The sequence below is a fragment of the Hibiscus syriacus genome, unplaced genomic scaffold, assembly GCF_006381635.1.
Source record: "Hibiscus syriacus cultivar Baekdansim isolate YM2019G1 unplaced genomic scaffold, ASM638163v2 tig00018586_pilon, whole genome shotgun sequence".
Classification (NCBI taxonomy): Eukaryota; Viridiplantae; Streptophyta; class Magnoliopsida; order Malvales; family Malvaceae; genus Hibiscus; species Hibiscus syriacus.
The window spans coordinates 473,242-491,555 of NW_024062441.1; the positions used below are offsets into that span (position 1 = coordinate 473,242).

The 18,314-nt window shown below is 33.7% G+C and overlaps 3 protein-coding genes and 1 pseudogene across 4 annotated transcripts; 3 read left to right on the forward strand and 1 right to left on the reverse strand.

Annotated features, from left to right (window-relative positions):
- Nucleotides 1-3,637: 3,637 nt before the first annotated feature.
- Nucleotides 3,638-4,896, forward strand: LOC120209307 (annotated as a pseudogene).
- A 141-nt stretch (nt 4,897-5,037) lies between these two features.
- LOC120209309 (probable prolyl 4-hydroxylase 3) lies at nt 5,038-9,224 on the forward strand. 2 transcript variants are annotated; one of them, XM_039208350.1, is made up of 7 exons: nt 5,038-5,077; nt 7,954-8,043; nt 8,208-8,305; nt 8,386-8,483; nt 8,570-8,699; nt 8,782-8,969; nt 9,115-9,224. In XM_039208350.1, exons 1-7 carry the CDS (start codon nt 5,054-5,056, stop codon nt 9,180-9,182), a joined length of 696 nt encoding a protein of 231 aa, XP_039064281.1. In that variant the 5' UTR covers nt 5,038-5,053; the 3' UTR covers nt 9,183-9,224. The 2 variants fall into 2 exon arrangements, with proteins under 2 accessions (XP_039064281.1, XP_039064280.1); XM_039208349.1 differs by lacking the exon at nt 5,038-5,077 and adding an exon at nt 7,653-7,865 and having other exon boundaries at nt 7,959-8,043.
- LOC120209316 lies at nt 5,501-7,974 on the forward strand. Its single transcript, XM_039208360.1, has 4 exons — nt 5,501-5,613; nt 5,906-6,030; nt 6,260-6,426; nt 7,957-7,974. The coding sequence occupies exons 1-3, from the start codon at nt 5,501-5,503 to the stop codon at nt 6,400-6,402; spliced, it is 381 nt and encodes a 126-aa protein (XP_039064291.1). The 3' UTR covers nt 6,403-6,426; nt 7,957-7,974.
- Nucleotides 9,225-10,359: 1,135 nt separating the features above from the next.
- On the reverse strand, nt 10,360-13,786 carry LOC120209308 (GDSL esterase/lipase EXL3-like). Its single transcript, XM_039208348.1, has 5 exons — nt 13,482-13,786; nt 11,315-11,445; nt 10,990-11,223; nt 10,632-10,887; nt 10,360-10,553 (listed from the first exon to the last, which is right to left on the reverse strand). The coding sequence occupies exons 1-5, from the start codon at nt 13,753-13,755 to the stop codon at nt 10,360-10,362; spliced, it is 1,089 nt and encodes a 362-aa protein (XP_039064279.1). The 5' UTR covers nt 13,756-13,786.
- Nucleotides 13,787-18,314: the final 4,528 nt, after the last annotated feature.

The window sequence follows — 18,314 nt, forward strand, 5'->3', positions numbered from 1 at the left end:
CTTCGATTGCGGGTACCACGTCTTCTTGATTGAATTGTCTTGCAGATTGTCTCCCTGACCACATCCAAATCTCTGCATTTTTAACCTCTTGTATTACAACTCCTTTGTCCATTAATGCAAATTATTTAGGTTTAACGAACACGTTTTGATGGATAAACACCTCTTTTGAATGATGTAAATGATAAAAAGTAAAATGAGAGGGAACAAAAAAATGAAAGGAAAGAGTTAGAGAGGTAAGGGTAATAATTAAAATAATAAAAAAATAAAAAGTCCTACCCCACATGATATCTACCCCACATGCTTTAATTCCTACCAGGACATGATCTCTATCCCGTATGTTAATTTCGAATGAGTCCTAACCGCATATCTTTCTAGTTTGCATGCTTTGAATGGAAAGTAAAGTATGAAATAACTCAAGACAAACTAGGGTTTCAAATGAAGTTTTGGGGTGAGCTCTAACTCCTTGTAGTCTCCTAGTTTATGTTCTAAAGAAAGGTACCTGAATTCTCCTTGCTGGTGCCCTCTTGGGCTTGCCAGACCTTTAGTCCTAAGCTTATTATAAGCTTATGTGGACTAAGTTAAACTTGAGAGGATACATTCTCTTATGTCTATGCTGTGAATAAATTTACACGAAGACACAAGGCGTCGCTTTCACCCCCACTTAAGAAGGGTTCGGAGCTCGGGTATATAGCCAGAGATGAAAACTTTTTCAAAAATCTGAAATCATTGAAAAATGTCAGTACAACTATTTATTTGAAAAATAATCAAAAATAAATAATTAGAATCGAATAAATAATTTAAAATTAAAATTTATTATTTTCGCTTAAAAAGACAACCGAAAATTAACTCTAGCCTGACTCACTTACTTGTCCCCAGCGAAGTCGCCAAGTTGTCGCGGTCGTCTTTCGGGTGGGTTTGGAATTAGGTTTCGACTTGAAAAAATGGGTTAGAGTCGCCACCGATCATTTTAAAAATATTTAGGTGGATCAGACACCATCTTACCTGATCTGTGTTTTACCAGAAATGTGTCGGGTTCGAGAGTCGGTTACAGTCAAGGAAGGATTAGCACCCTTGAACTACCCTTTCGGTACCGTTTTAATATGTCGGTTGTCTTAATTACAAAAATTAAAATTTAAAAACCTGATTCATATTACTTACCTTCGATTGATTAAAACATTCCCTTAAAAAGTCAAAAATATTGTTAGATTTTAAAATAAAAATAAATATGAAAAAAGAAATAAAAAATATTAATATAATAATAATAGTAAAATAAAATAGATGAATAAAGATAAATGAAATTGAGTAAAAAATAATAATAAAAATAAGAGAAAAAACAAAATAAAAAAAAGAAAAAGAAAATATAATAAAAAATAAAAAAGAGAAAACGTCTAAAAAATAATACAACCTATAATATAAAAACAACACATTTCAAACACTAAAATATAATGAACCCATACAATTAGAGCTAAAATATAAATTATCCAAAATTACAAATTAAAAATTGAAATAATTAAAAGTGACCAAAAGAAATACATGTAAAATAATATGGTCAAATTAGAAACAATAATATTTAGTGAGGACCGAACATGTAAATAAACCAAAGAAAATTGTATTAACACAGTGGCTAAAATAAAACATAAAAAAATAAAAAGGATTTAAATGATAATAACCCATAGACAATGTAAAGGACTGAAATGAGATAAACATAAACATAAAAGGATCCAACAGTAATTAAACCAAATATCCAACAGTGAATAAAATATAAATATACAAAATCTTGAGGGACTGCGGGAATGATTTTCCCTTGAGCCCAACACGCCTAAATGGTACATCATCTCTCATTTTTCATTTTCCCTCTCTCTCTAAGAGATAGAAGCTCTGGCTTTTCTCTAAAATCCCTCCCTAGAGGGAAACCGGCCACCGACCGACCACCGTCTGCCATCAGCGACAGCCATCGCTCTGGTCACTGCCTCCGGTGGCCGTAAGAAGCAAAACATATCCCTTTCGAAAGCCCTCAACCCCCTGATTACAAATCCAAAGCCCGATCATCCTAAACCACACTAAATCAACTTAGATCTAAACTGAAAGGTTTTGGGGTTTACCTTTTCATCATTTCCTCACCGTTTTCCGGTTACCGTTGGCTTGGTTGTTCCCTTGCGGTTGTGTGCTTTTTTGTTTCGTTTATTTTCTGGTGGTTTTTCGTTGCTTTGTTTTGGTTGTTCTCTGGTAGTTTTTGCGTGGTTTTGATGTTGATTTGGCTCTGTTTTGTTGTGTATATGGTTTGATGTCTATGTTGTTGTGGCTCCGTTGTTGTTCGATGGTCCTCCGTGACAGACTTGGTGGGGTATTTATACCCCACCGCTAGTGGTTCATTTCCGGTGATCTCGGGATCATTCTCGGTTATCTCGGGACGTTAGTCGACTGTTTCGCGGTCGTGGGTTTGACCGAACACCCCGGGATGGTTCAGTCATAGGGATCTCGGCCGGTTGGTAGATCATTTTCTGGCCGTTAGATTGGGTCAGATCTAACGGTCCAGATCTGGCTGCGCAAGTGATATCTGTGACTTAATCAAACCCTAGTTCCCTTGCAATTATGGTCGTTGATCCTCATCCCGATCTAATGGTTTCCTGTTGTGCGGCGCTGGACCCAAGCGTGAAACCCTAGCACGCTTCGGGTCTCTTGTTTACCCGATTTACCCGCTGGGTATTTGGGTTACCCAATCTTGGCCTGTTGGGTCAGGCGGGCTTGGACCTTTGCTGGACCCACTTTGGACACTGTTATTAGACCTGATTAGAATAAAAAGAAAAGGGAAAAAAAGAAAAATATTAATAAATAATAAATAATATTAATAATATATATAATAAATAAATAAATACAAATCATTTTTAGAATTATATATTATATATTTTCAAAAAACATTGTTTTCAAAACCATAAAATATATATTTTCAAAAAAAATATTTTTAAAACTATATAACACATTTTTCAAAAGCATTTTCAAAACTATATATTATATACATATTTTTAAAATATTTTTTAAAAACTATATTATATATATGTTTTCAAAATGTTTTTAAAAATTATATATTATATATATGTTTTCAAAATGTTTTAAAACTATATAATATATATGTTTTCAAAAATGTTTCCAAAACTATATAATATATATTTTCAAAAATGTTTTCAAAAACTATATATTATATATATATTAAAAATATTTTCCAAAACTATATATTATATATATACTTTCAAAATGTTTTCAAAACTATATAATATATATATATATATTTGAAAACCGTTTTCAAAACTATATGATATATATATTTTCAAAATTCGTTTTCTAAAAAATTATATATTTTATTTTTCAAAAAAATATTTTCAAAATTATACAATATTAATATATATATATATATAAAATAAAATTAAAAATAAATAGAAAAAAATTCGGACGAAAATGAGTATCTACATTATTAAATTATATTTTTTTTTTCAGATTTACATCGCATCATTTGAATTAAAATAAATATATATATAAATAACAAATAAAATTATATAAATATAAAAACCAAAATGACATAGGTCACCAAATATAAAATTGTCTTACGATTATAATAGTTGCAAAGTTCTGGTCGGTTGCCATGGCATCTAGTAGCAGGAGCTTCAAGGCCATTATGGGTGCGCCTGGGGTGTGAGGAAAGAAGGTCTCGGCTATATCGAAAGATGATTTGACTACATTCATTCAGTCGATCATTTCCACCGAACAAGAATCGAAAGAACATCTTTACGTGCTTGATTTGGGTGCCGTCGATGATCTCTTTAACGAGTGGAACCGTAACCTTCCCGTGGACCAACTTTTCTACGCCGTCAAGTGTAATCCCAACCCAGCTCTCCTCGGGGCACTGGCTGCCCTCGGCTCCAGCTTCGACTGTGCAAGCAAGACCGAGATTGAATCCGTCTTGTCTCTCGGTGTTTCGCCTGACAGGATCATTTTTGCCAACCCATGCAAAGCAGCGTCCCATATCAAGTACGCCGCCACGTCGGCGATAACCTAACAACTTTTGACTCTAAAGAGGAACTCGATAAGATTAAGAAGTGGCACCCTCAATGTGCATTATTGATCCGAGTCAAAGTCCCGGATGATAGCCGTTCAAGATGTCCTTTAGGTGCCAAATTTGGTGCACTCCCCGAAGAAATCGTCCCTCTTCTCCAAGCCGCTCAGGTTCTACGGCTCACCGTCACGGGAGTCTCCTTCCACATTGGTAGCGGAGCCATGCAGTTTCGAGCTTACCGAGAAGCCATTGCAGCAGCTAAAATTGCGTTTGAGACTTCCGCTAGACTCGGCATGCCCAAGATGCATGTGCTAAACATCGGTGGAGGGTTCACAGCCGGTTCACAATTCAAGGAAGCAGCGTCAACGGTGAAAGCTGCTCTCCGATATTACTTTCCGAATGAGCCCGGCTTGATAATAATGGACGAGCCCGTTCGGTTTTTCGCGGAGAAGGTATTCACGTTAGCTATACAAACATTATAGGAAAGCAAGTTAGAGGTGATATAAGAGGGTATTGGATCAACGATGGGATCTACGGATCAATGAACTGGATCAATGAACTGTATACAATAAAGCGACTATCACATGCATGCCTCTCGCAGGATCATCCAACGTGCAAGGCGGCGAGAAATTATGATTCCACCGTGTTCGGACCGACGTGTGATGCGATTGATACGGTGATGAAGGGTTATCGGCTGCCGGAGCTGAACGTGGATTACTGGCTGGTGTTCCCCAACATGGGGGCTTACAGGGCGGCCGCTGGAACCAGTTTCAATGGGTTCAACACGTCAGACATTTTGACTTACCTTGCTTATTCCAATTGATCAAATTCTGATTAGTCAACATCATGGAATCTCCTTGCAAGAAGAAATATTTGCTGAATAACGTATTCAACAACTCCAACTTTTTAACTTTCCTTTTACAATTGTTCAATAAAAAAAGCTTTCCTTTTATAGTATAATACACATTCAAAAAAAAAAATGAATGAAGGGACATTGCTAATGGAATGAATGAAGCTGCCTGCAGAATTGATATCTTAAAAACTTAATTTTTGAGGTAATTAATAGCTTTCTTACTCTGCAATTTGCTAATCAAGTCCATAATTTGGAGATGATTTGGATTGATTTGACACTAGTTTGGTTAAAAAATTAAAATATATATCATTTAAATAGTTTAATGACTTAATTCAAGCAAGAGTTACACTGACCTCGGTAGTAAAGAAATTGTTGACATTCCTTGAAGTCTTGCGTTCGAGCACCAAGAATGTCAAGGGTATGAGTATTCAATGTCAAATAGTTGAGAGTTATATTTGAACAGATACTACATTGTATTTACTCCAGATTAATCAAAAGAAAAAAATAATGACCTAATTCAAAAACAATTAGTTCATTGGTCAAAATAGAAACTTCCCTATAATTTAGTGACTATACTGTTAGTTTAGCCTTTTCGTTTTATGTTTACATCCGATTTAAAGCATTTGTCGATCCTTCTAGACGCCGTTTCCCAGCTACCGACTAGAACCATCGGGCATTCGCAACATTATTGGTTGGTGAACGGCCAACAAAGGTATGTATGTGCCAATTTCGCAAATTTGAGGCTTTTTTTGTTGGATTAACTGTTGTTTTTAGCTATTACTCTTCGCAGTCGATTCTTCCCTCTTCGTCTCGTTTTTGAGTGATCCAATTCAATGCTTTCTTGGAAATAAATTCATCTTCTGGTGATTTACCCAATAATTTGTAGGAACGGATTTCAGTCAGTGCCCAGTGTTCGGGTTTTTTTAATGTAATCTAGTTTCATAGGGGGTTTTAAAATTTGGATAATTTTGTGATAAAGGGAGCAATTTTGTTTTTTTTTCAAGGAAAGGAAGAGAATCAGTTGCGATTCTCTCCATGGATCTGCAGGACTTCTTGCTTCGCGCTCGAGTGCTGAAGCTTTACAGACAAGCTCTACGGACCGCTCGAATGGCTCCTCATGATTCTAGAGGTGAACATTCTCTAACCAATATGCCTTCTTAATGCTGCTGAGAAATGTTTTGAGAAAACCTATTCTTCCATCTTTAATCTTAATGCATATTAATTGTTTTTGTTGTTTTGTTCCTATTGTCATCTTGTTACTTCCCTGTTGATTAGTTTCATCTGATTTTGAACTGGATTATATGTTTTGAACATCAAGTTGTGCATTGCATTGCCTGAAAAGAAGTGGGTTTTTGCAGCTGAATTGAAACAGTTGATTAGACAAGAGATGGAGAGTAATCGAGATTGCAAGGATAAACAAAAGATCCGCTTCTTGCTTAGTGAAGGAACCGAGAGACTGAAAGGTCTGACTGAGATGCTTGGGATGCAGGGACATTGCTAGTGGAATCAATGAAGCAGCATTTGATGTATCTTAACTAGGCCATTGTTGAGCTGTACTCGACCAGCTCAAGTTATCAAACAAGTCAAATTCAAGTATCTTAATGCCTCTTCAGTAGTTCGTGAGCCTAGTTAAGGTTTTCTTTTAATTAGTATTGAAAAAACATAGTTCAAACCAAAATACAGTTTATTGTGTTCGAAGCATAGCATGAAGCTTAGTTCAATTTTTATTAGGTAAACAAGCCTAATTGAGTGAGCTTCAGTAGCTCGGTTTAACATCTAGAATTGAACTAAAGCTTAAAATATAATTTTTATTGAAGTTTTTGGTCATTTTGGAGCTTCTTATTGCGTGAACTTGAGTAAATAGGTAAACTTACTCTTGCAAGATTGCCAAGAAAGGGTAGAGCCCTGACCCTCAAAATGCTGGCAAATTAAGCACTAATGCTCAACAAGGTTTGAACAAAATTTGAAGCTTAAGCAAATGATGAACAAAAAGGTAATAAGGACAACAGAATAAAAGATGAAGCTCTGCTGTTTGCTGCGATTAGATAACATTTATGCACCTTTGGTTGGATCCCTTAAAAGCTCAGGGATTAACTGACCTGATAATCACAGGGGTAAACAGGCTTATTATATATTAACTCCTTCCATGGATCAAAATCATAAAGGTAGAAACACCAAAATTTCAAATTCTTTTATAATCTAAGTATTTTTCTTTATATTTTCTATTGATAATATGTTTTTGTCGAAATGTATCACTTAATATAAAATCATGCGACCGTCCCAGACTCCACTCCACAGACCAATCATTCAAAGCTAAATAAAATAGAAGATGGAAAAGAAAACGAAAAATAATTAAGCTTAAACGAAGGGTTTGAAAGGGAGTTTGTTGAAATTAAATAGTACCTGGACACGAGCAAATGAAATGAAGGTCATTGTTGAAAGCGTACAATATGTTGTAGCCTTGAAACTTCCGTTTTAAAAACAGGTAATGCGCGTCTTTCGATGAAGACGACGATCAATAATCAATAACGACTGTGAAGCAAGATAAGCTATATATAAACATGGATTACTTTGTCATTTCCTTAACCTCCTAGCTATATATAAAGGCTTCTTCTTGCATGGACTTCGTAAATTCGGTTAGTCCTCAAATAGTTTTCTTTCCTTTTTTAATTCCAAACAAAATTTGTCACAAATTTTACCTAAACAAATAGCAATTTCGGTTTCTTGGATCATTGAGCTTTTAGGATTGTTTCTCCAATTTTCAGACTGAAGAATGGCGAAAGTGAGACAATCTCGATTCTTAGCGAAGAAAAGGTTGACAATAACGCTTGTATTATCGATCTTGGTGATGTTAACGGTGGTTTTGTTGATGCTTCTGGGATTAGGGACTTTCTCCCTCCCGATGAGCGCCGACGATTCATCGTCCTATGATCTCACTACTTATAGACGCATGGCTTCTAAAAGGTTTTAGCAATAATTTTCCAACGCATTCATATCACTTTTGATTAGATGCAATGTGTTTTCCTATTTGTTTTCATTGATTTGGCTTTAATGTAGAGGAAAAGGCTCGGGATCCAGAGGGGAGCACTGGGCCGAAGTCATTTCATGGGAGCCAAGAGTTTTCCTTTATCATAATTTCTTGGTTGGTTTCTACCTTATTCTTTTCCTTTTACAATATTTCTTACTATTGAGATGATGTAATGCTACCCAGAGATTCAAATAGCGACAACGATGCTGTTCGAAACTGTTAATTAACAATGTAATGAGATGTGATTTATATTTCTCTTGACTTTGATATTTGGACAGTCCAAAGAAGAATGCGAGTACCTCATAAAAATTGCTAAACCTCACATGAGAAAGTCCAGTGTAGTTGATAGCAAAACAGGGAAGAGCAAAGATAGCAGGTTCGCATTTCCTATCCTCCCATCTATTGTTTCCTTGTGATGATGATAAATAAATGCTAAATCTTATATGTTCTTCGCAGGGTGCGTACGAGTTCGGGTATGTTTCTGAGAAGGGGGCAAGATAAAATCATAAGTGACATAGAGAAAAGGATAGCAGAGTACAGTTTCATGCCTGTAGGTATGAGATATTAAATGGATTTTCCCCATTTTCCAGTTACTGCATTTTCTTTTCTTTTTATGACTTGCTAAGTTGGTAATCTATAGAGCATGGGGAAGGTCTTCAAGTTCTCCACTATGAAGTTGGGCAGAAATATGATCCACACTTCGATTACTTCCTTGATACGTTCAACATTAGAAAGGGAGGTCAGAGGATGGCTACTATGCTTATGTATTTGTAAGTTTTATAATTTTAGCTCTACATGTTTTGAAAAAGAGGGATTTGTTACCGATTACATTACTCGCAAATGCTAATGCAGGACGGATGTAGAAGAAGGGGGAGAGACTATATTTCCTGCTGCCAAGGGAAATGTTAGTGACGTTCCGTGGTGGGACGAATTGTCAGAATGTGGGAAAAAGGGTCTTGCTGTGAAGCCCAAGATGGGCAATGCATTGCTGTTCTGGAGTATGAAACCTGATGCCACAGTAGATCCTTCAAGTTTGCATGGTTTGCAGTCTATCCCCTTGCCTACCTTTCTCTTTACTTGTTCAAGAATGATTGTCTCTTTACTTATTGTTCAAGAATGATAATCTTTTAGTTATCTTCTGCCAAAATAAACAAATGAATCTAACTTTCTTGTGTCTGGGGACAGGTGGATGCCCGGTGATTAAGGGGGACAAATGGTCCTCTACCAAGTGGATGCATGTTAATGAATACTAGTAATGTAACTACTGGGAAACTGTGTGTGATTGAGATTCATGTCTAAGCTCCATTATTCTTTAATTAGATCGGTCATTTATATTTTTTGACCTAATTTATATATAGGTTGATAAGTAGATGTTTCATCTTCTTTTCTAAGTGTTTTCCCATGGAAATACTGAGAAAAATATATGGTGTAATACTTGGTTTTTATAGATACATTAGGAGATAGAAGGATTGGTGTCGGTAGCTGATGCCTCAACAGCCGTCTGTAAAACTACAGAAAAATCATAATGAATCCGTATCATATTTTACTTAGTTGCTTTGCTCTTTTGTTCTGGTTGATTTAGTTTTAAATTTTAACATTTTTTAATTTGTTTGAGATGCTTATATATTCAATAGACTCTCAATCATTTAACATTTAATGCTTAAACATCCCTATACTTGATGTACTCGGATCCGAGACTTCTAAGAATAACAATCATCACTTTAATCATTAAAATTTATTAATTAGTACAAATTTTAGAATTGTTTAAAATATTCTATAAAGTAAAATAATGATTTAGTTTCATTATACAAAAGGATTATAATTCGGTTTGCTGGCAAATTAGATGGGCAGTGCATATTAATCCAAATATGAATTTGGTTTAAAAAATTAATGACACAAATATTAATCCTAAACTTTAATAGTAATTGCTTGTTGAAATCAATTTAATGACGTAACACAAAACAATAAGAAAACACAATATACAGGTCAATTAATTAATTTTTTTATTATATGAACCAATTAATTTTGATACATGCATATATAAAATTAACTTTGATTTATTGCACCTACATGTATATTAGATTTTGATTAAAAAAACTCTGATACGTAAAGCATGAAATATTCTCTAAATTAATAAATATTAATTTATTGATAAATTAATGACCTCGATAAAATATAATTTTGCGAGTCTTAAAGATGTTATTTTTGCGAGTCTTAAAAATGTTATTCTATAAAGATTTTAATGTAAAATAAACAAAAATACAACATCTAAAACATTATAAAAGATAAATTAACTTATTTTTCAATGTATAAAATTAAAATATCATAATTTATTTGACATCAATAAAGTTGCAGTGAATACATTATCGTGTGAGTGGATTAAAGAAATGGAGAGGTTCCAACTTGTGTGGTGTTGAAAATATTTGAGATTTAGAGGAACTTGGTCACATATTTCTGCAGCAATGGGCGTACCAAGGCTCTGTATGCCTTCTCCGTTGGATGATAACTATCCCAAAACACATATTCAGAGGCATTTCCACACGTTGATTCAATCATTTGATTGCACAAAACCGCCACCTCTACGTTCCCCGTCCCACAGCAACCTCTGTTTGCAACTTCAAAACCTGGAAATTCCAAAGGTTTTTACACTAAAAACTTGAAACATTTGAGATAAAATCATTCGCCTTCAAAGAAAAGAATACCATATTTGTTAGGGTTTTGGAGTATTTCAAGCAGTGGATTGTAGACGTCGATATACACAAATTTTCCGTCCGACTGGTTTGCTTGAAGGGAGTCCACCACGGCGTATAGCTTTTCGTTGAATAATTTAGCTGCAAAGTTGTCATCTTCAGCACATCCCATTCCAATCCCTGCTGCTAAACTCCTTAGCGATGGCAAACACCCGATTGGTGGTGCACTAAACACCCCAATCCTTCGAGCTCCCAAACCATACAATTCCTTTGTTTGATTCCAATTTTCATCAAAATCAAAACAACAATCAAGTTTATAATAACCGTGAGCAAAAACAGATTATTAATACGTGTTGAAAATATATATTACCTTAAGAAAGTCGAGCGCCGAGTTAGCCATTAAATCAGTGTAAGAAGGAACATCGTATTGTAACTTCCGGACTCGGAGAAGGAAATATGTGTTGGCGATGTCGTCGCTGCCGGCTACAACTAGAAACAAACTCTTGGACAAGATGAAGGTTGTTTCCTCTTCCCCGACATAGCTTCTCAGCTTCCAAATATATTCTCTGAAGTGATCTAACTGCTCCGATAACGGTATAACGGACTGGTATTTTCGGACAAAGGTTGAAACACCATTTGGTAAGCGCAAGAAAAATAAGTGATTTAGATTTGAAGAAAAAGAAGAAATTATGTACCACAAGTTTGGAAGTCAAAGGATCATAACCAGCGCCGCCGGAAGCAAAGGTTACTCCTGTTTTGAGATCTTGGGGCGTCAGTGTTGGATCCAGATACGCCGGCACTGTTTCTTTAATTCCCAGTTCTTCAGCTGAAAACAATTTAACAAAGGAAATAATAACAAAAACTCGATGAATTTATTGCATGTAAAAATTAAATTTGGTGTTTAACTTAATTACGTTTGTACGAAGATGTGGTTAATGTTAAAATATCTAAAATTTTGTAAGGTAAGTACACAATTGGTCCGATATTATAGGACATTATTTTGTTGAGTCTCAAACTATTAAAAGTTAAAAAATGATCTTTCGATTATAGGACGTTACTTTATTAAGTCCCATGACTATTAAAAGTTATAAAATGATCACCCGACATTTCATATGTTCCAAATTCATCATTTTTCATAAAAAAAATGACGGCAATATGAGTTGGACGTTAACATATTGGTTGAGATATGATAAAATATGATCTCAGAATCTCGAACGACAATCATATCTCAGACAGTATATTAACATCCAACTCAAACAAATGTCAATTTTTTATCGAAAAATAATGAGTTTGGAATATATGAAAAGTTGGGTGACCATTTTGTAACTTTTAAAAGTTGAAAGACTCAACAAATCAACACTATATAGTCGGATGACCATTTTGTAATTTTTAATAGTTGGGGGACTCAACAAAAAAACACCTTGTAGTTGGGGGACCATTTGATGTACTTTACCCAATTCTGTATAAACTTCCTATACTATTATATAGTCCTGAACAATTTAATCTTTCTATAAATAAATATCATAATTTAATTATTATCAGTCGAATGTGAAAAAAAAAAAACAAATTAAATACGAAAGTAGTAATTTTAATAATAAAATCTAATGTGATAAAACAAAACCTAAATCCAGTGATTGAAAAAAAACCGGTCACCTGCGGATTCTAAGATTGGTATTTCAAACACAATAATATTTTTTTAAAATATAAATAATAATGATTATTTAATATATTTGCAGTGAAATTTTCCCTTTATAAGTTATTTTAATTTATTAGTATGTATTTTTAATGTATTCTTAATTAATATTTTAATTAAATGAATCTTGCACCTGATGATAGATTAAGGCTGAATAAGGAAAAAAACTTTAAAATAGCTGTATCAAATAATAATATTAGATTAATATTTAAATTATTTTTACATGAAAGGAGGAATGGTAATGGGTTAGAGAAGTTCTTGCACCCTAAAGATTTTAAAATTTTAATATCAAATTTTGTAAAAATTTTAAAAGTTCCAATTTGATCCTTTAAATTATTAAAAAATCTCACTGAATTTCAAATTTTTAAATATTTTTAATTAAAGCATCTCTTAAAACTTTTAAAATTTCTCATTACGTCTCACAATTATTAAAAATATTAGATAAACACTATTTTATTTGAAAATTTTAAATTAAACTCTTCAATTTTTTTAAAAAAATAGTTTAAGCCTTCAATTTTTTTAAAACTTTTAAATAGGATCTAATTTAAAAAAAACAAATAAACTCCAAATTATTTTTCCATAACCTGGCCACTATTGACATGTGTTCAGATATTTTTAATAAGGGTAAATTATATCAGATACATCGAACTTTAGGCGTTGTATCGTTTATACCATTGAACTTTCAATTTTTCAATTATACCACTAAGCTTTGATTTTCGTTTCAATTATATTACTGAACCATTAAATTGTTAAAGGCACGATAGTGTGGTTGATGCATGCTAACATGGATGACAAATGCCGACGTAGACACTTCACCAAAATGATGTCGTTTTGATCCAGTTGTTAATGATTTAATGGCTCAGTGATGTAATTGAAACGAAAATCAAAGTTCAATGCTATGATTGACAAAATTGAAAGTTCAGTGGTATAAACGATACAACACCTAAAGTTCGGTAGTATCTAGTCTAGTTTACCCTTTTAGTAACTATATTTAGCTTCTTTCTTTCACGTTAGATTGTATTAACAAATTTCTTAACTACATGTTTAATTGAATCGATGTGAAAAGGAAGAAAGATAATTTGATTGAATTCATTTCAATTTCATAAGCACACTACGCTATTGTATCATATGTTGACTGATAGGGAAGAAGTATAAAAGTGAAAAAATACCTACTAAATCCGAAGGGATTTTTCCATTACAAAACCTTCCTGTTGGAACTCCCCCATGAAAATCTTTGCCGTAGGGGGGGAAGTTGCACTTAACCAGAGTCCGGAGATTGTTGTTGTTTCCAGCGTCGACGATCGAATCCCCAAAGGCGATGACAGCCGGAACCGTTAGATTCGGCGGTAGCTTTACCAAAGCTTCTACACTGTTGAGTAGCACAAAAACCAAAAGATAAGGCAGCAAGAAACCTTTGAAAGAAGATAAGATACTCAGCTTCATGATCAAAAGAGATATAAGATCCTCTTCTATTAATTTCTTCTCCTACTGATATATTTATATATATGCATGCAGCATGCGAATTAGAGATTTTTAAAAAAGTATATATTATTTATATCCAAGTTGGAACCACCCTGTCCATGGACATATCTATCATCAATCTAAAAGAAAATTAATTCTTAAAATAATAGAAAATATCATTATAATTCTTAACAAGTAATAAAATTACGATTCAATGGTAGTATATGCACTCATACATATTGTTAGTGCATTTAATTATAAAACTTTGTTTTACATGATTTAATTTATATTTTAATAGAATCAGATTACATTATTTTTTAAAATTAATTTAATTGATTTAGATATTAGGTCACAATCAGTGAATTTAAACAATTTTTTTTTATGAAGAGTGAATGTGCTTAACTTAGCTGGGGTGCGGTTCCCTTCGACGTCCTCAAGGATCAGTGTGGCCTCCGGTGGTGATGGTGTCTGGTAGTATGTAGCTGAGTTAGTTGCTTACTTCGTTTTTTTTAACCTTTTGGTTTTATTAAAAAAAAAGGAAGATACCAACAATGGTTGGTTTAAGTAGTAAGCAGTTTGATATTGCTTAAGTAATGTCTCGATTTTGAGTTCTTGTGTATGCAGAAAATTCCTGTTGGAAGACTCACCCACCAAAATTAAATATGCGACACGAATTAATTTGAATTAATCAAGATAAAGCCTTAGAATTGGAAGGGCAACAGAAATAAAATGTAAGATATCACAATTTACTTGCTTACTTCTTTTGCAATTTTGTTTTGTGAAGTAAAATAAAACATTAAAATCGTCTCTAAAATAATGATAAAAATATGTAATCATTGAAAACAATTTGAAGAAAATACTACTACTTCTTATATTATTTAATATGAGTAAATGTTTAAAATATAAATTATATATAATTATAAATAATATTTATGAATCAAATAATGATATCAAAATTAATTTAAATAAATTTAATTCTAAAATCTGAAATGATGTGTAAATTTATAGTTCACTGTGGGTGAAAACATAACACATCAAATATTAATTCATTTAATATAATAGTCGGTAAGAATATAAATATAAGATATCATGCAATTTATAATATTTTTTATTAACTATAAGCATAAACATATATACACGTTTCAATTCACATGATATCACGTAAAATTTGTCCAACCTACCAAGCAACACATTCCTGTTCAAAGATTAAAAAAAAACCTCAAGTCGAAACTTTGTTTATTGAACCGAAATCCAAATCAAATTTGGTTAACTCTTTTTAAGAAAATTACAAATGGAAATTGTGAAGCATTGCAATGCCCTCCATAATCGTTGCCAAAATCTGGGATCGGACGAGAAACTCTTTTTGTGTTTTCTATTGGTAATTTATTTTTATTCCGACTTGATCTAAACAGACAAAGGAGGGAAATGACAGGTGTTCTGAGGATTAAAGCAGCATCCAACATAGCAACCTACTAATTAGGCATATCACCCTTATGTGATCATACAAGATGCGAAGCAAGAGCGATGACGTTTAAAGGTGAAATGCCTCCCATTCATGTGCAATACCTACACAACATCCTTTTTATTCACATTAATTTCAGCCGCAAGGGGAGATGAGTGACAATCAGAGATGAATTTAAAAGAATTTTAACAATATTTTCTTTAAAAACTTATGCTAAAAAGATGATCCAATTCAATATTTTATATTTGCCCAAGAGATGCTTCTTGCTGTTTACCAAACTAACACAAGAGAAGTCACGCACGCATTTATGTATATTAATTTGATTGTAAAGATTTTCTTAGGAGAACGAATTTATAAAATTTTAAAGAATTGTGATTACTTAATATGAATTGTTTAGGTTTTGTTAATGTTCGATTTCCACTGTGGTTGAGGGTGTAGCCAACTTTAAGATATTTTAACGTTTATTATTGTTTTTTTAAAAAAACTTATGGGAGTTGAGGGGTGGGGTCACTTTCAACAGGACTTTGTTTATAATTAGAAGGATTAAAAGAAAAAGTAAGGTTTGTTATTAATAGAGTAATTCGCATATGTTGGTAGCACTTGTTGAAGCATGGGAGGAGGATGCTCAATTATCACTAATCTCAATGGGTTTATTCTGCTAAATCTGGACATACAATCACGAATGATATGGAGAATATCCTCCTCTACATGGCCACAAGTGAGGCAAGATTTATCCACTGTTATCCCGTATCGAAATCGCTCACTATCAGTTCATAGACAACCGTTATAAACTGTCAAAAATAAAGTGTCGAATGTAAAATTCTAGAATGAATATCATACATTGATATGCAACACTGTTATTCGGGCTTGTTTATTGTAATATTTAAATGTATATGCATGATTTTGTTGCGACGTTTGTTCATATTTATATGTATATGATCAGAAATTTAACAGGAATTGGGTCTCACTTTTAGGCCAAGCTCAGGCAGTGGCAACTATTCCGGTTGAGGAATGAGGCTGGCCTATTGTAGTGGGTTTAGGACTTGTAATGATTTTGGATTTTGGCTCGATTTGAGTAATGAAATGGGTTGGATATGGTCGGATATAAGGGTTAGGATACCCAATCGGATCCTGTATATGGTTTTGGAGGGAAACTCTCCCCGATTAGGATAAAGTACATAAATGATCTCTCAACTATAGGGTGTTAATTTATTAAGTCCTCTGATTATTAAAAGTTACACAATGGTTCACTGATTACATGACCATTGCTTTGTTGAGTCCCCTACTAGTAAAAGTTACAGAAATGGTTACCTGACTATTCATATGTTCTAAACTCATCATTTTTCGTTAAAAAATTGGCGAGTGTATGTGTTGTACGTCAACATGTTGACTGAGATATGATAAAATATAATCTCAAAATCGTTTAAGTTGTATTTTGTGGATCGACTCTCTATTTACATTATGTCATTGAGCCAGTGCTTGAAACATTATTTTCGACAGTAGTTTTCATCAGGTTATTTATTATTATTATTAATTAATTAATTAATTAATTAATTAATTAAATTTTATGTTTTTCTTTCTTCTCAGGCCAAAATTACAACCCAATAGAAGCCCCAATTACATAACCCAAACTCGGAGCCCCAAATACAAATTATAGTCCAAGACCTGAGGCCCATCAGGAGTAGGACCCGTTTTGGAGCCCAAACATGGTTAGGGTTTGCACCTTTAGTCCCAACGTCACAAGCCTCTTTGTCGTTGGATCAAGTCAGATCCAACGGTCCGTATACCTCCAATAATTAGGGTTTTACCCTAACCTATCTCAACTACACTCTCTCAACTGTCGGATCTAGACCCATCCAACGATCCAGATCGAGTCTCAGCTACCGACCGTTTCACCCACTCCCCGGCCACCGACGCCTCCTCCAATCCGAAGCTCTGTCATGTCAGAAACAAGTCAGCAAGCAACCCCAACCAAATCCACACGCAATGACATTTTGTGTAATAATTTCATAGAGAAAAAATCGGCAAAAATCTGTAAAACACGGGCTTATAAAACCCGAGCAAAACATGTAATAGAGGTTCCACTTTTGGGGAAGAAAAATAAAAGCAAAAGAAGCTTAGCTTTTTTTTCGAAAGGAATTTTTTTGTATATATTTTACAGTTTCGAAAATACTATAGGGGGCTTTGCATGTAAGAAAAAAATAGAGACAAGAGGGTCGAGTGATTTACTTAAGTCACCGGTTCGTCTTAGCGACAGTCGAAACGCGAGAGAGTCGAAGAGTCGAGGGTGTTTCGGGTTGTTTAGGGGGCGTTTAGGTGGATTTTAGGCTTAGATGTGTGTCTAGGAGTGTAGATTTGGGCTAGGGGAGCATTTTGAGTCAATTTGGGGATTCCGACCCCCGTGTGCGGCGGTCGGAGCGGCAACCGAAGGTAGCTTGTGATGGCCGACAGTGGGCCGGCCAGAGGGGAAAGAAGAGATAGAAGAGATCTTTTTGAGTTTTTTTAAATCTCAGTTTGAAATGAAAAAAAATAAAGGAATTGTATTTATAGAGTAAATTAGGGGGAATTATGCTTAGGTCCCCCTAACTTACGCGTATTTTTATAAAATGGTCATGTGTAGGGATTGTTTTCATAATTTACTCATTTATGTTTATGCTTTGTAATTTTTGGTTTAATTATTGTTTAGTCCCCTGACTTTTAGCATGTTTTTGTATGCTAGTCACTTGTAGGGACTGTTTTTATAATTTACCCATTTTTATGTCTGTTATATATATTTTAGTTTAATTACCATTTAGTTCCTGCATGTTTAGCGTGTTTTTACATTTTGGTCAGTGTAGTGACTGGTTTATTTTTAAAAAATATGTAGGGACTGATTTAGGAATTTCCCCTTTTTATTTCGAATGTATATTTTAGGCAATGAAAAATGGAATATTTATGAAATAACCCTTGTAGTTTATGCATGATTGTATTTCGAACTTGAATGTGTTTTTTATTTATTTTAATTTATCCATGCAATTTTAATTTATTGTAATTTAGTCCCCATGTTTTATTTATTTTTATTCTTCACAATTTTAGCACT

Coding starts and splice junctions, on each gene's coding strand:
- LOC120209316 (XM_039208360.1), top strand. CDS start 5,501: ATGTTTACATCCGATTTAAAGCATTTGTCGATCCTTCTAGACGCCGTT. Junction 5,614..5,905: donor TTGGTGAACGGCCAACAAAG/GTATGTATGTGC, acceptor TTTTTTTTCAAG/GAAAGGAAGAGAATCAGTTG. Junction 6,031..6,259: donor GGCTCCTCATGATTCTAGAG/GTGAACATTCTC, acceptor GGGTTTTTGCAG/CTGAATTGAAACAGTTGATT.
- LOC120209309 (XM_039208349.1), top strand. CDS start 7,675: ATGGCGAAAGTGAGACAATCTCGATTCTTAGCGAAGAAAAGGTTGACA. Junction 8,306..8,385: donor GGGAAGAGCAAAGATAGCAG/GTTCGCATTTCC, acceptor TGTTCTTCGCAG/GGTGCGTACGAGTTCGGGTA. Junction 8,970..9,114: donor AGATCCTTCAAGTTTGCATG/GTTTGCAGTCTA, acceptor GTCTGGGGACAG/GTGGATGCCCGGTGATTAAG.
- LOC120209308 (XM_039208348.1), bottom strand. CDS start 13,755: ATGAAGCTGAGTATCTTATCTTCTTTCAAAGGTTTCTTGCTGCCTTAT. Junction 11,446..13,481: donor AATCCCTTCGGATTTAGTAG/GTATTTTTTCAC, acceptor AATTGTTTTCAG/CTGAAGAACTGGGAATTAAA. Junction 10,554..10,631: donor CCAAAACCCTAACAAATATG/GTATTCTTTTCT, acceptor TGGAATTTCCAG/GTTTTGAAGTTGCAAACAGA.